This window comes from Artibeus jamaicensis, unplaced genomic scaffold (genome assembly GCF_021234435.1).
Source record: "Artibeus jamaicensis isolate MK-2021 breed Jamaican fruit bat unplaced genomic scaffold, CSHL_Jam_final contig_60, whole genome shotgun sequence".
Lineage (NCBI taxonomy): Eukaryota > Metazoa > Chordata > Mammalia > Chiroptera > Phyllostomidae > Artibeus > Artibeus jamaicensis.
This window is the reverse complement of record NW_026521900.1, coordinates 10,889,110-10,902,210: the sequence shown is the minus strand read 5'-3', so window position 1 is coordinate 10,902,210 and position 13,101 is coordinate 10,889,110. Positions and strand designations below refer to the sequence as shown.

At 42.1% G+C, this 13,101-nt stretch overlaps 1 protein-coding gene across 1 annotated transcript; it reads right to left on the bottom strand.

Moving 5' to 3' along the window:
• Positions 1–1,372: 1,372 nt before the first annotated feature.
• GLOD5 (glyoxalase domain containing 5) lies at positions 1,373–11,138 on the bottom strand. The gene is given in 7 exon segments (XM_053670585.1): positions 1,373–1,455; positions 1,890–1,949; positions 1,952–2,010; positions 3,222–3,246; positions 3,249–3,375; positions 10,716–10,853; positions 11,124–11,138. Coding segments are annotated over 7 exon segments (507 nt in total).
• Between the last annotated feature and the right edge of the window lie 1,963 nt (positions 11,139–13,101).

Below are 13,101 nucleotides of genomic sequence, written 5' to 3'. Positions count from 1 at the left end.
TTTATTTAACCATCCATCTTCTGATGAACATTTGCGTTGTTTCTAGTTTTTTCCCCCTATTAGAGCAAATTCGTAATTTATAAATTCATATTCTTCTTTCTGAAAACAAACCCGTGAAAGAGTTTCTCCAGGGGCAAGGGATATTAGTCTGTCTACCCATCCATCTCTCCATCCACCCACCCACCCATCTAACCATTCATTCATCCACAATTCCACTGCCCTCCTTCCCTCTCTCCCCTCCCTCCCTCCCTCCCTCTCTCCCTCCGTCTCTACGCCCTCCCTCTTTCCCTCCCTCCCTTCCTTCTTTCCTTCAATAAATCACCTATCTCTAGGCATATAATATCTGGATCCAAAGCAAGGTATCTTTTAAAAATAGGCAGGAAACCTGCTGCAGCTTTTGGCAAAGCCTTTCATGTACTAAAACACATCCATACATAGTCTCTCTTCCCAGTATTTTGGGGGCTCCCTGGGAGCTCACTCACAGGACCTGGCTGAATTACCATCTGGGTAAGGACTGTTTAGAGATCAGAGTACACAAGACTAGGGACTCCCTTGCCTCAAGAGACTCTCATACATGCTCCTTTATCCATCATGCATTCATTCAGGAAGCTATATTTTTCCCTTCCCTCTTTACCTACCTCATTTGCCGGTTCCTCCCCTTTTTTCAGAACTGTAAGTATGTTTAGGTCTCTTCTCTAGTTGACATTTTCTCTCTTGGTGAACTCATCCAGTCTCTGTCACTCACTGCTCCCTCTTTCTCCCCACTGGTCTCCTGCTGTTCCTCACACACACTAGGCACACTCATGCTTTAGGGCCTTTCCACTGGCTCTTCTCTCTGCCTGGTATGCTCTTCTTTCAGTGATCCATGCAACTTCCACCTGATCTCTGCAGGCCTGTGCTCCAATATCTCCTCAGGTTTCCCTGACCATACTAATACACACTGGAAACTGTCCTAGTGGTTTTTATGTGTTCCCTCTTTTCCGTGTTTTCTTTTTCTCCAAAGCACTTATCCTCTAACATATTTAGTATTTTCCTTACTTAATTTTATTTATTTTATATCTTTCCCAATAGAATGGTAGCTCCAGAAACATAGATATACTTACTCCTTCTGTTCAATGCTATCTCTCCAAAGCCTGGAACAGGGCCAAACACACGGTAGATGCTCAATATATGTTTATTAATTGAGTGAGTGAATGGTGTGGTGGGGGGGGTACAGAAAGAGAGGAAGTTTGCCCTTTACTGTCTACTCTGTCAGGATCTGAGCATCAATTGAGATGAGTCCGGACTTACCAGATCCAAAGGTAGAAAGTGCCACACCCCCTGGGGGTGGGACCAGATAAAGGCACACCAACAGGAGGTAGTATCATCTGGGCTAGTCCTTGAAGATCTCATGGGCATTGTAGATATCTTGAGGTCCAGTGAGGCCTCTGAGGTAGAAGAAACAGCAGGCAGCACCTGGAAGGAGTGAGATGAATCTAAAAGGATAAAAAAGGATGGGTTCATGGACAAGGAGAAATCTGTTCGAGGCCTTGAATCTCAAGAGCCTGACCCTGGATTTGGTCCTCAGAGATGTCATGCCCTAGTTCCTGACCCCCAAAGGGTTCAGAGATCTCAAGCACTAGACAAACACCCATATATAACACCAAGACGATAATAATGAGGAACACATATTAATTGAGAGTTTATTAATTTATTGGAGCAGCTTGGAATGATAACATTCAGTCTTGTATATTTGGCCCCAAATCCATCTCAGGTTCCCCTAGCAGGATGTGGGAAGAGCCTAAGTTGTCAGTCCTTGGAGATCTCTGGGTCCAGGTGAGAGTCTGGAGGGAGGAAGGAAGATGGCAACATTGCAGAGAACAAAATGGAGGAGCTCCAGCTTGAATCACAGGAAATATAGCTGGACACCTCAATCAGGTTTCTGTTAGGGTCTCAGAAGTAGATGGACACAATGGGCCTTTTGCCCCAGTTCTGGGGACTGGACCTTCCTCAATGGGAACATCACAAGCCCGAAGTAGAAGACAAAAGACATTCATCACATTCCATGCGTCAGACCAAAATTTAATTCCTTGTATAGTGTGACCCAAAGAGCCTGTACCTCTCTGACCTCATCTACCATTCTTCTTCCCTCCCTCTGCTTCAGCCACATAGCAGCTATATGGTCTTGGGAAGATAACTGCCCTGTGCCTCAGTTTCCTCATCTGTAGAATGGGGATCATGATAATAGTGTCTAGTACTATTTAGTAAGTGGCAGAGTCAGAATTCAAACCCAGGCAGGCTAGGCCAAAGTCTATATTCTTAACCCTTATGCTTTCCCCACTTTACTTCCAAACAAGACTTTTTCCCTGATACTTTCAAAAAGAATCTAGAGTATATTCAAGACCTTGATCTGTATTCCCCAACAGAAGAACAAATGCCCCCTTTACATGAAATAATTTTAAGTGTTACAGGGACACCAATATTAAATAATAGCAAATTAGAAATTATTCCCTCTTCTATTTTTTTTTTCAGTCCTTCTGATTATACCAAGAAGAAGGTCTCTGGTGGATGCTAACAAGTCCTTAGCACCACCTTAACCACCTGCCAAATTCCCATTTGGAACATCAGGCTCAAAGAGTTCACAGAATGGAAATAGCTAGAATCGAATGACATTGTGGTGCTTTTGTAGCTGTTTGTTTTTATAGTTACCTTCCCTTTGTACCAAGATATAATGAATTTTTCATTTACTTGGTTGAATATTTTCTTTTTACACAAATGTATTTATGTAAAGAGAATTTACTGGTAAGTGATTGTTTAGAAGGGTAATGTAAAGTTTCTTTTAATTTTTTTTTTTTTTAGAGAGAGGGGAAGGGAGGGAGACAGAGAGAGAAACATCGATGCAAGAGAGAAACATTGATTGGCTGCCTTCTGCAAGCATCCGGGGATGGCGCAAAGACAGCAGCCCAGGCCTGCACCACGACTGGGAATCAAACGGGCCGCCCCACTGTTTGTGGGATGAGATCCAACCAACAGAGCCCATGCTGGCCAGAGCTAAAGTTTCCTTTTAAAATACATCTGTTTATATATTTTTTTAAAAGATGTCAATAAAGATAATGAGTAAACAATTATAGATGTGAGGAAACTTCTTATGCCTGAAGTTTGAGAAAAACTCCCTGGGTCATGCTTCTGTTTTCACCGCATCTGCAGCAGCTTTCTCAAAAAGAATGGAAGTCTGACTCACCTTGAGGTGTTGGACCATTTCCTTCAAGGTGCCTCTGTGATCAGACATATGTCCAGGGAGCCAGGAACTGGGTGAGCAGCTTTAGGTTCAAATTCCTTTCCCACTTCATGAAGGTTAAATTTCTGGTCTCCAAAACACAATGCCTTCCTATCTCCCTATTTTGGAGAGAGAAAACAACCTAGAGCTAAACTTTCAAGATGAGTGTGAGGCAAAATTCTCCCTACCTACCCCAACAAGGTTCTAAAAAAAGTCTAACAGGGCTTTTAACAACAACAACAACAAAAAACAACAATCCTGTGCCCCACCAAGTCTCATTTCTTAAGGGAAATTGCCTTTTTTTTAAAATCCTCACATAAAGACATTTTTTTTCATTGCTTTTTAGAGAGAGAGAAAGATAGATGTAAAGCATCAATTGGTTGCTGACAACACACACCTGGACTGGGGTAACTTTTTAAAAAATTTTATTTATTTATCTTTAGAGGGGAAGGGAAGGAGAGAGGGAGAGAAATATCAATGTATGGTTGCCTCTCATGCGTCCCGTGCTGGGAACTGACCTGCAAACCAGGCATGTGCCCTGACTGGGAATCGAACCGCGATACTCTGGTTTGCAGGCCCGCACTCAATCCACTGAGCTACACCAGCCAGGTGGGGTAACTTTTAATGTGTGTGTTTATTGCTTCTGGAAATAATTTCCCTATTGCCAAATAATATGTTGATACTACCCATGGCAGAAACAGCAATTTGCCTACTTAATGTCCATTTCTCCTTTTTTATTTTATTTTATTTTTTAATATATTTTATTGATTATGCCATTACAGTTCTATTTCCCCCCTTCATTCCCTTCCACTCTGCACACCCCTTCCCTACCATTCCCCCCTTCAGTTCATGAACACGTGTCTCAAGTTCTTTAGATTCTATATTTCCCATACTATTCTTGCCCTCCCCTTATCTATTTTCTACCTACCATCTATGCTACTTATTTTTTGTACCTTCTCCCCCCTTCTCCTTCTCCCACTCCCCTGTTGCTAACCCTCCATGTGATCTTCATTTCTGTGGTTCACTCCTGATCTAGCTGTCCTCTTAGTTTGCTTTTGTTTTAGGTGTGGTTGTTGATAACTGTGAGTTTGCTGTCCTTTCACTGTTCATCTTTTTTATCTTCTTTTTCATAGGTAAGTCCCTTTAACATTTCATATAATAAGGGCTTGGTGATGATGAACTCCTTGAATTTGATCTTATCTGACAAGCACTTTATCTGTCCTTCCATTCTAAATGAAAACTTTGCTGGATAGAGCAGTCTTGGTTGTAGGTCTTTGGATTTCATGACTTGGAATACTTCTTTCCAGCCCCTTCTTGCCTGTAGGGTCTCTTTTGAGAAATCCTCTGACAGTCTGATGGGAACTCCTTTGTAGGTGACTGTCCCCTTATCTCTTGCTACTTCTAGAATTCTCTCCTTCATTTTAATCTTGGCTAATGTACTTATGATGTGCCTTGGTGTGTTCCTTCTTGGGTCCACCTTCTTTGGGACTCTCTGAGCTTCCCGGATTTCCTGGAAGTCTATTTCCTTTGCCAGATTGGGGAAATTCTCCTTTATTATTTGTTCAAATAAGTTTTCCACTTGTGGTTGTTCCTCTTCCCCTTCTGGTACCCCTATAATTCAGATGTTGGAATGCTTAAAGATGTCCTGGAGGTTCCTAAGCCTCTCCTCATTTTTTTGAATTCTTGTTTCTTCATCCTTTTCTGTTTGGTTATTTTTTTCCTCTTTCTGATCCACTCCTTTGATTTGAGTCCCAGTTTCCTTTCCATTACTATTGGTTTCCTGTGCATTTCCATTCATTTCAATTAGTTTAGCCTTCATATGTTCCTCTAATTTGTGACTATAATCAACCAGTTCTGTGAGTATCCTGATCACCAGTGTTTGAACTGTGCATCTGAAAGTTTGGCTATTTCTTTTTTTTTTTTAAAGATGTCTCACCTTACTTTATTTATTTATTTATTTTTAAAGATTTTATTTATTTATCTTTTAGAGGGAAAGGGAAGGAGAGAGGGAGAGAAACATCAATGTATGGTTGCTTTTTGGGCGTCCCCTGCTGGGAATTGGCCTGCAGGGAACTGGCCTGCAACCCAAGAATGTGCCCTGACTGGGAATCGAACCGCGATTGTCTGGTTTGCAGGCCCGTGCTCAATCCACTGAGCTACACCAGCCAGGGCTTGGCTATTTCTTCATCACTTAGATTTATGGGCTCTGGGGCTCTGAGTTGTTCTTGAGCCATGTTTTGATCTGTTCGTGCCTGTTATGTACGAGGAGGTGTTCACCAGGGCGGGGCTACCCAGGTCGCTGGTTTATGACGCTGTACGTGGTGGCGGGGACAGAGAAGGACAATGGCGGTCCCCTCTGCCACTTTCCGCCACTTGGGCCTGCACGATCTGTCTCACCACTTCGCTCCTTCACCGGTTTATCTGCGCTTGACTGTGTGACTTTGGTCAGCCCTCAGTGAGTCCGCCGCCTTGCTCCCTCAGTGGGTCCACCCATTTCTCCACACCTGGGATCTGCCCACGGCTTCTGGCGCACCTGGGTTGCACGCCCAGGTTAGTCCGGTAGATCTTTCCTGCCCGACCCCACTCTGCTGCTGGCTCTGCCCCTCTTAAGGGTTTGGCTAAAGGGTTCGTTGTTGTCAGACTTCCATGTAGTTCAATTTTCTCTGGTTTGGCTGCGTTTTTGTTGCTAAAACTTTGTTGTTTTTAAACTTGGTTGTGTGAGAAGGCGCAGTGCTTCCACCTACGCCTCCATCTTGGCGGAAGTCTCCATTTCTCCTTTTTTAAGAATTTATTTTTTACCCAGGCTGGTGTAGCTCAGTGGATTTAGCGTGGGCCTGCTAACCAAACAACTGCAGTCCGATTCCCAGTCAGGGCACATGCTTGGGTTGCAGGCCAGTTCTCAGCAGGGGACCCATGAGAGGCAACTATACATTGATATTTCTCTCCCTCTCTCCTTCCCTTCCCCTCTAAAGATAAATAAATAAAATCTAAAAATATATATAAATTATTTTTAAAAAGAATTTATTTCTTTATTTTTATATAGAGGGGACGGGAGGGAGAAAGAAAGCGAGAGAAACGTCAGTGTGTGGTTGCCTCTCACATGATTCCTACTGGGGACCTGGCCCAAAACCCAGGTACGTGCCGTGACCGGGAATCAAACCTGCAATCCTGTGGTTAGCAGGGCAGCACCCGATCCACTGAGCCATACCAGCCAGGGCTCCCTTTGTACTTATAAACACATTCTAAATGATGTCAGCAGACATTGTGGGTGGGGCTCTGGGAATCTCCCTACCTCACTGAGCTAACACTTTTGTCCCATTCACTTCCTCCTTTTTCCCAGCCTCAGACTGCATGCCTCTCCAGTGGTTGTTGAATAAGAGAAAAAGAAAACTCTATCTTTGCTGACTGTTGGTTGGGTTTTCTCCTATGTGCCTCCAGACGCAGTCCCTAAATGATTTGCCACTATTTCTTAATTTAGCAACTTTAGCCATCTCTATCCTCTCCCTGCTATAAGTGAGAATTTATTTATTATGCTATTAGTTTATTTGTTTTGCTATTTATTATGCTATTTATTCGTTTTCCCAATTTTCCAGCCTGCACCCCAACCCTACAGCATCCCTCCTTAATTCATGTCCATGGATTGTACATATAAGTTCTTTGAGTTCTGTTTCCTATACCATTTTTGACCTTTTCCCATCTATTTAATGCCTACCAATTATGCTTCTTCTTCCTTGTACCTTTTCCCCCCTATTCCTCCCTTTCCCCTCCCCACTGAAATCCCTCCATGTGATGTCCATTTCTCTGATTCTGTTCCTGTTCTAGTTGTTTGCCTAGTTTTTGTTTTTGTTGTTTTTCTTTTCTTTGTTTCATTTGTTAATAGTTGTGAGTTTGTTCTCATTTTACTGTTCACATTTTTATCTTATATCTCTTTTTTAATTTTTAGAAGATTTTATTTATTCATTTTTAGAGAGAGGGAAAGAGAAAGAGAAATATCAATGTACAGTTGCCTCTCCCACACCCCATACTGGGGACCTGGTCCAAAACCCAGCCATGTGCCCTGATTGGGAATCGAACTGGCGACCCTTTGGTTTACAACCCATGCTCAATCCACTGAGCTACACCAACCAGAGCTATCTTCTTTTTCTTAGATAAGTCCCTTTAACCTTTCAGATAATAAGGGCTGGGTGCTGATGAACTCCTTTAACTTGACCTTATCTGGGAATCACTTTATCCGCCCTTCCACTCTGAATGATAGCTTTGCTGGATTGAGTATTCTGGGATGTAGGCCCTTGCCTTTCATGACTTGGAATATTTCTTTCCAGCCCCTTCTTGCCTACAAGATTTCTTTTGAGAAATCAGCTGCTAGTCTTATGGGAACTCCTTTGTAGGTAACTCTCCTTTTCTCTTGCTGCTTTTAAGATTCCTTCTCTTTAACCTTGGGTAATGTAATTATGATGTGCCTTGGTGTGTGCTTCCTTGAATCCAACTTTAGGACTCTCTGAGCTTCCTGGACTTCCTGGAAGTCTGTTTCGTTTGCCAGATTAGGGAAGTTCTCCTTCATTATTTTTTCAAGTAGGTTTTCAATTTCTTGCTCTTCCTCTTCTCCTTCTGGCATGCCTATGATTCAGATGTTGAAATATTTAAAGTTGTCCTGGAGGTTCCTAAGCCTCTCCTCATTTTTCTGAATTCTTGTTTCTTCATTCTGTTCTGGTTGAAAGTTTATTTCTTCCTTCTGCTCCAAATCGTTGATTTGAGTTCTGGTTTCCTCCGTCACTGTTAGTTCGTTCCCTGTGCATTTTTCTTTATTTCGCTTTGCATAGCCTTCACTTTTTTCTCTATTTTGTGACCATACTCAACCAATTCTGTGAGCATCCTGATTACCACTGTTTTGAACTCTGCATTTGATAGGTTGGCTATCTCTTCCTCCATTGTATTTATTCTGCAGCTTTGAGCTGTTCTTTCATTTGGATCATTTTTTTTTTTGTCTCCGCAGGCCTGTTGCATAGTAAGGGGCGGAGCCTTAGATGTTCACCAGGGTGGAGCAAACTTCACTGCGTTGTGATGCTGTATGTGGGTGGGGTGGGGGGTCCAAGAGGGAGCAATGGCAATTGCTCGGCTCTCTGTGGCTTTCAGTCACTTCCTCTTTTACCCACAAGCAAATTAGGTTCTTCTGGTGGTGATTTCCAGGTGCCTGGGTTTGTGTACATTTGAGGACCCTGTGGGTCTCTCCAATGAACTCTCTTGTGAGGCAGGGAGTTTCTTCCTCTTCCGCCTCAGCCCCCACAGGTTTTTTCAGTCAGAGGTTTTGAGGCTTTATTTTCCCACACTGGAACCCCGGTTCACATGGTCTGTCTCACTCCCCAGTTGTTCCTCCCAGTTCATCTGCATATAAATGTGGGACCGCCTGCTCTACCAGCTGCCGTCGCCTCACCCAGTCTTCCAGCAGCTGCCTTGCCACAAGTCCTCTCCGCCCCGCTACCCATCTCTGACCCCTCTACTGGTAAGGGTGAATGTTTCTTCTTTAACTCCTTGGTTGTCAGACTTCTATACAGTTTGATTTTCTTTCATTTCTGGTGGCTTTTTGTTTTTAAATTTGTTGTTCTTCTTTTGATTATGAAAGGAGGCAAACTGTATCTACTTAGTCTCCATCTTGGCCAGAAGTATCTCTAGTTTTTTTTATACATTTATGCTTCTTATCTCCATTCTCCACTCCTGTCCCAACCCTAGTCAACCATTGTAATGTGTTTGATATTTGGATATCATAATTTATTGTAGAAAGTGTATTATTATTTTTTGTACATATATTCTAAGTGGTACCATGTGGTTGACCTATTTCTGTTTCTCCACTTTTCACTCAGCATGGTCTTTTTAAGACCTGTCCATCTTGCTGTGTATACATCTAGTCTGATGTTGCATAAGTCTATTTTTTAAAGATTTTAGTTATTTATTTTTTAGAGAGAGGAGGGGACAGAAAGAGAGGGAGAGAAACGTCAATGTGTGGTTGCCTCTCACATGTCCCCTACTGGGGACCCAGCCCACAACCCAGGCATATGCCCTGACTGGGAATTGAACTGATGACCCTTTGGTTTGCAGGCTGGCACTCAATCCACTGAAATACACCAGCCAGGGTGCATAATTTTATTTTAATGCATAGCATTCCATGTTAGGTTTCACATTTTTATCCTGTTTGTCATTTTATGGGCATGTTCAATTTAAGATATATATATATTTTGCTTTCTCTGCATTTCCCACCTTTTAAAAAAGTTTTTTTTAAAGACTTTACTTATTTCTCTTTGGACAGAGGGGAAGGGATGGAAAAAGAGAGGGAAAGAGAATTGTCAATGTGTGGTAGCCTCTCATGCACCCCACACTGGGAAACCTGGCCTGCAACCCAGGCATGTGCCCTGACTGGGAACTGAACCAGTGACCCTTTGGTTCGTAGGCTGGTGCTCAATCCACTGAGCCACACCAGCCAGGGCTGCATTTCCCACTTTTGAAGTTGTTTCAAATTCTCAAGGATAGTATTCAATCTCTGTAAACCTCCTTTCTTACTGAGATCTCTCCTTCTTCAGACCTTTCTTTCTCCTGTTCCAAATTGAGCTGATTATCCTCTAGGTACTTTCTGGGATCTTCCCCTTGGGATTCACTGTGTCCTGACTTTGATGCCTTCCTTATTTCTGGCTTAATTACTCATTTTGATGTTGTATAAATCTCAATTTTCAAAGCAAGTGTCCAAAATTTCTGAGCCTTTTAACATATAAGAATGTTTTATTTTATCCTCACCTTGATTAATAATTTGGTTGGACATAGAATTCTAGGTTGAACTGAGAAAGTTCAACCTGATGTGAATATTGGGAAATCTGATGTCTGCATATTTCTTTTTCTTTTGCAGTTGACGTATTTTTTCACCTCTCTGAAAGTTCTTAGGATCTTTATTTTCACTTTGATATTCTATAATTTTGTAAGGACATATCTAATTGTCAATGTACTGGATATTCAGTTAACCCTTTCCATTAAAAGACTGGAAAGTTCTCTTGAATCATTTCTGTGCTACTTTCCTCCCCTCTATTTCTCCATTCTCTCTGGAAGTTCCACTATTCAGAGCTTGGAATCTCCTTTACTGATCCTTTAAATTCTCACAGATTTGTTGTGGGGTTTTTTAGTTATCTTTTTAAGATGTTATTTATTTATTTTTAGACAGAAAGAAAGGGAGGGAGAAAGAGAAGGAGAGAAACATCAACATGTGGTTGCCTCTTGTGTGCATCCCCCTCCCCCACAGGGGCCTGGCCTGAAACCCAGGCATGTGACCTGACTGGGAATTGAACTGGCGGCAACCCTTTCATTTGCAGGTTAGCACTCAATCTGCTGAGCCACACCAGCCAGGGCTAAAGTTATTTTTTTTAAGTATTATAATCAAATTTTACTCCACCTAAACTTTGGCATTTTCATAAGTAATTACCTTGAATGTTATGATCTCCATGCCCAGAATCTTGGCATAAAACATGGTGGTGTCTTTGATACTCTTTACTGTCATCACGAGGTGGTCAAGTCTCTGAATAAGACATGGAGAAGGGGTTTGACTGTTGTGCCTCCATAACTAAAAAAAAGTATTCAGAAGAGATCATATTGCTACCAGTCACATCCAAGTTTCTGTTTCTTTCTCCTTACCTCCCCAATGAGTATACTTCCTCCTCACTCCTATTCCAAGGAGAAAGTCTTGGAAAGAAACTTTTTTAAAAAGTATTTTATTTATTAATTTTTTTTAGAGTAAGGGGAAGGGAGAGATAAAGAGTGTAAGAGAAACATTAATGTCTGAGAGAAACATAGATTGATTGTCTCTCGTATGCACCCCTAACTGGGAACAAACCTGCAACCCAGGCATGTACCCTTACTGGGAATCAAACCAGTTACCTTTCACTTTGTGGGACAGTCCCAACCTAACTGACCCAAACTGGTGAGGGCCTGCGAAGAGACTTTGGTAGAGTCTTATTGCCCATGTGTAGATTCATAAGAGCCAATGTATCTGCCATGACCGCTCTCCACTGCTCTCTTTTTTCTTTTTTTCCTTCCAGAGGGAGAGAGGTAAAGACAAGGGGAGTGGAAACCAAGACCAAGCCCTCTCTTGTTTCCCCAAGCTGGAACTCATCTCTTTTGCAAGAAATGACAAGACACAGAGGAGACCCAGCACTATGAGTACAATCCCTCCACTGACCAATTTAACCCAGTCCCCTCTTTTCCCACTCTGCAGCTATGATCACAGAGGACAAAATAGTAAGGGAGCATCTTAGGTGGAATAAATGTCTCTGGGCACGTGTGTTTAGAAAGCTACTGTGACACCCAGTGGGAGGGCATAACTCCTTACCCCAACTTTGTGCCCTCTGCACATTTCCCACCAGGTCTTTCTCTTGATTTGCATTCTTTAGCAATGTGTATATTTACATTACACCTCCTACAGGATTGTAAGGTGCCTGTGGTCGGGCACTATAGATAAGAGTATAGTGCTTAAAAGAATAGACTCTGGAGCCACGTTGACATTTAATTAATCTCTCTGTGCCTTAGTTTCCCCTTCTGTAAAATGGGCATGGTTTTACATTTATCTTATAGAGCTGTTGTAAACATTTTTATATATATTTTAATTTTTTTTACTTATCTTTAGAAAGGAAGGGAAGGAGAGAGGGAGAAAAATATCAATGTATGGTTGCCTCTCGTGCATCCCCTGCTGGGAACTGGCCTGCAACCCAGGCATGTGCCCTGACTGGGAAGATTGAACCACAGTCTTTTGGTTTTGCAAGCCCATGCTCAATCCACTGAGCTACACCAGCCAGGGCTGTTGTAAACATTTTTAAAAAGAGTTGTATGTTTAAGGGCTTAGAACAGTGCTTGACAGGTAGCAAGTGCCATATGAGCTGATGATGATGATGATGATGATGATGATGATGATGTTGTCGTGGTCATCTTGTTAAAATTCAGACTGCCTACCATGACCCCCAGTTTCTACAGCCTCATCCTCTGTTCTTGAATTCCAAGCCACATTGTCCTTTTTGCCTTTTCCTCATAAGGGCCATCCTTGTATCTTTTGTCTCAAGGCCTTTTGCAAAGCTAATATCTGTCTCCTTGAGTAGACTATAAGCTTCATAAGGGTAGAGATTTCTCTCTGTTTTGTTCCCTATTTGTATCTCAAACAAGTAGCAGATGTTGAACAAATATTCATTTAGTACGTATCTACTACTAAAATTAGGCCCAGTGTCTGGCACAAAATCTGACTTCTATTCTCTTCCCTTCCTTTCCTTTCCTTTCCATTCCATTCCATTCCATTCCATTCCACTCCACTCCACCCTATGCTATTTTATTCTGTTCCATTCTGCAATGTTCAATTCCATTCAAGTTACTGCATTTTAAACAATTGATTTCACTGAGCCCCAGCTAAAAAAAAAAAAATCATGTGATCCATTTTCATGAGTGGAGGAGGCATTAGCAAAGTTGCTGACTTCTGCTGTTCTCATGGATACAGGGGATCCACAGGGGCACAGAAGCAGTAGAATGAGAAAATGACTGACAGTTAGGATCCATTGAAAATAAAGTCATATTCCCTGGCTGGTGTGACTCAATGGGTTGAGCACTGGCCTGTGAACTGAAAGGTTGCAGATTTGATTCCTGGGTTGTGGGCCAGGTCCCCAGTTGGGGGCATGCGAGATGCAACCCATAGATGTTTCTCTTACACATCAATGTTTGTCTTCCCCTCTTTCTCCCCCCTTCCCCCCTCTCTAAAAAGTAATTAAATCAATTTTTTAAGTTAAAAAAGAAAGTCATGTTTAAAAATCTTATTAACATTCTAACATCTGTAG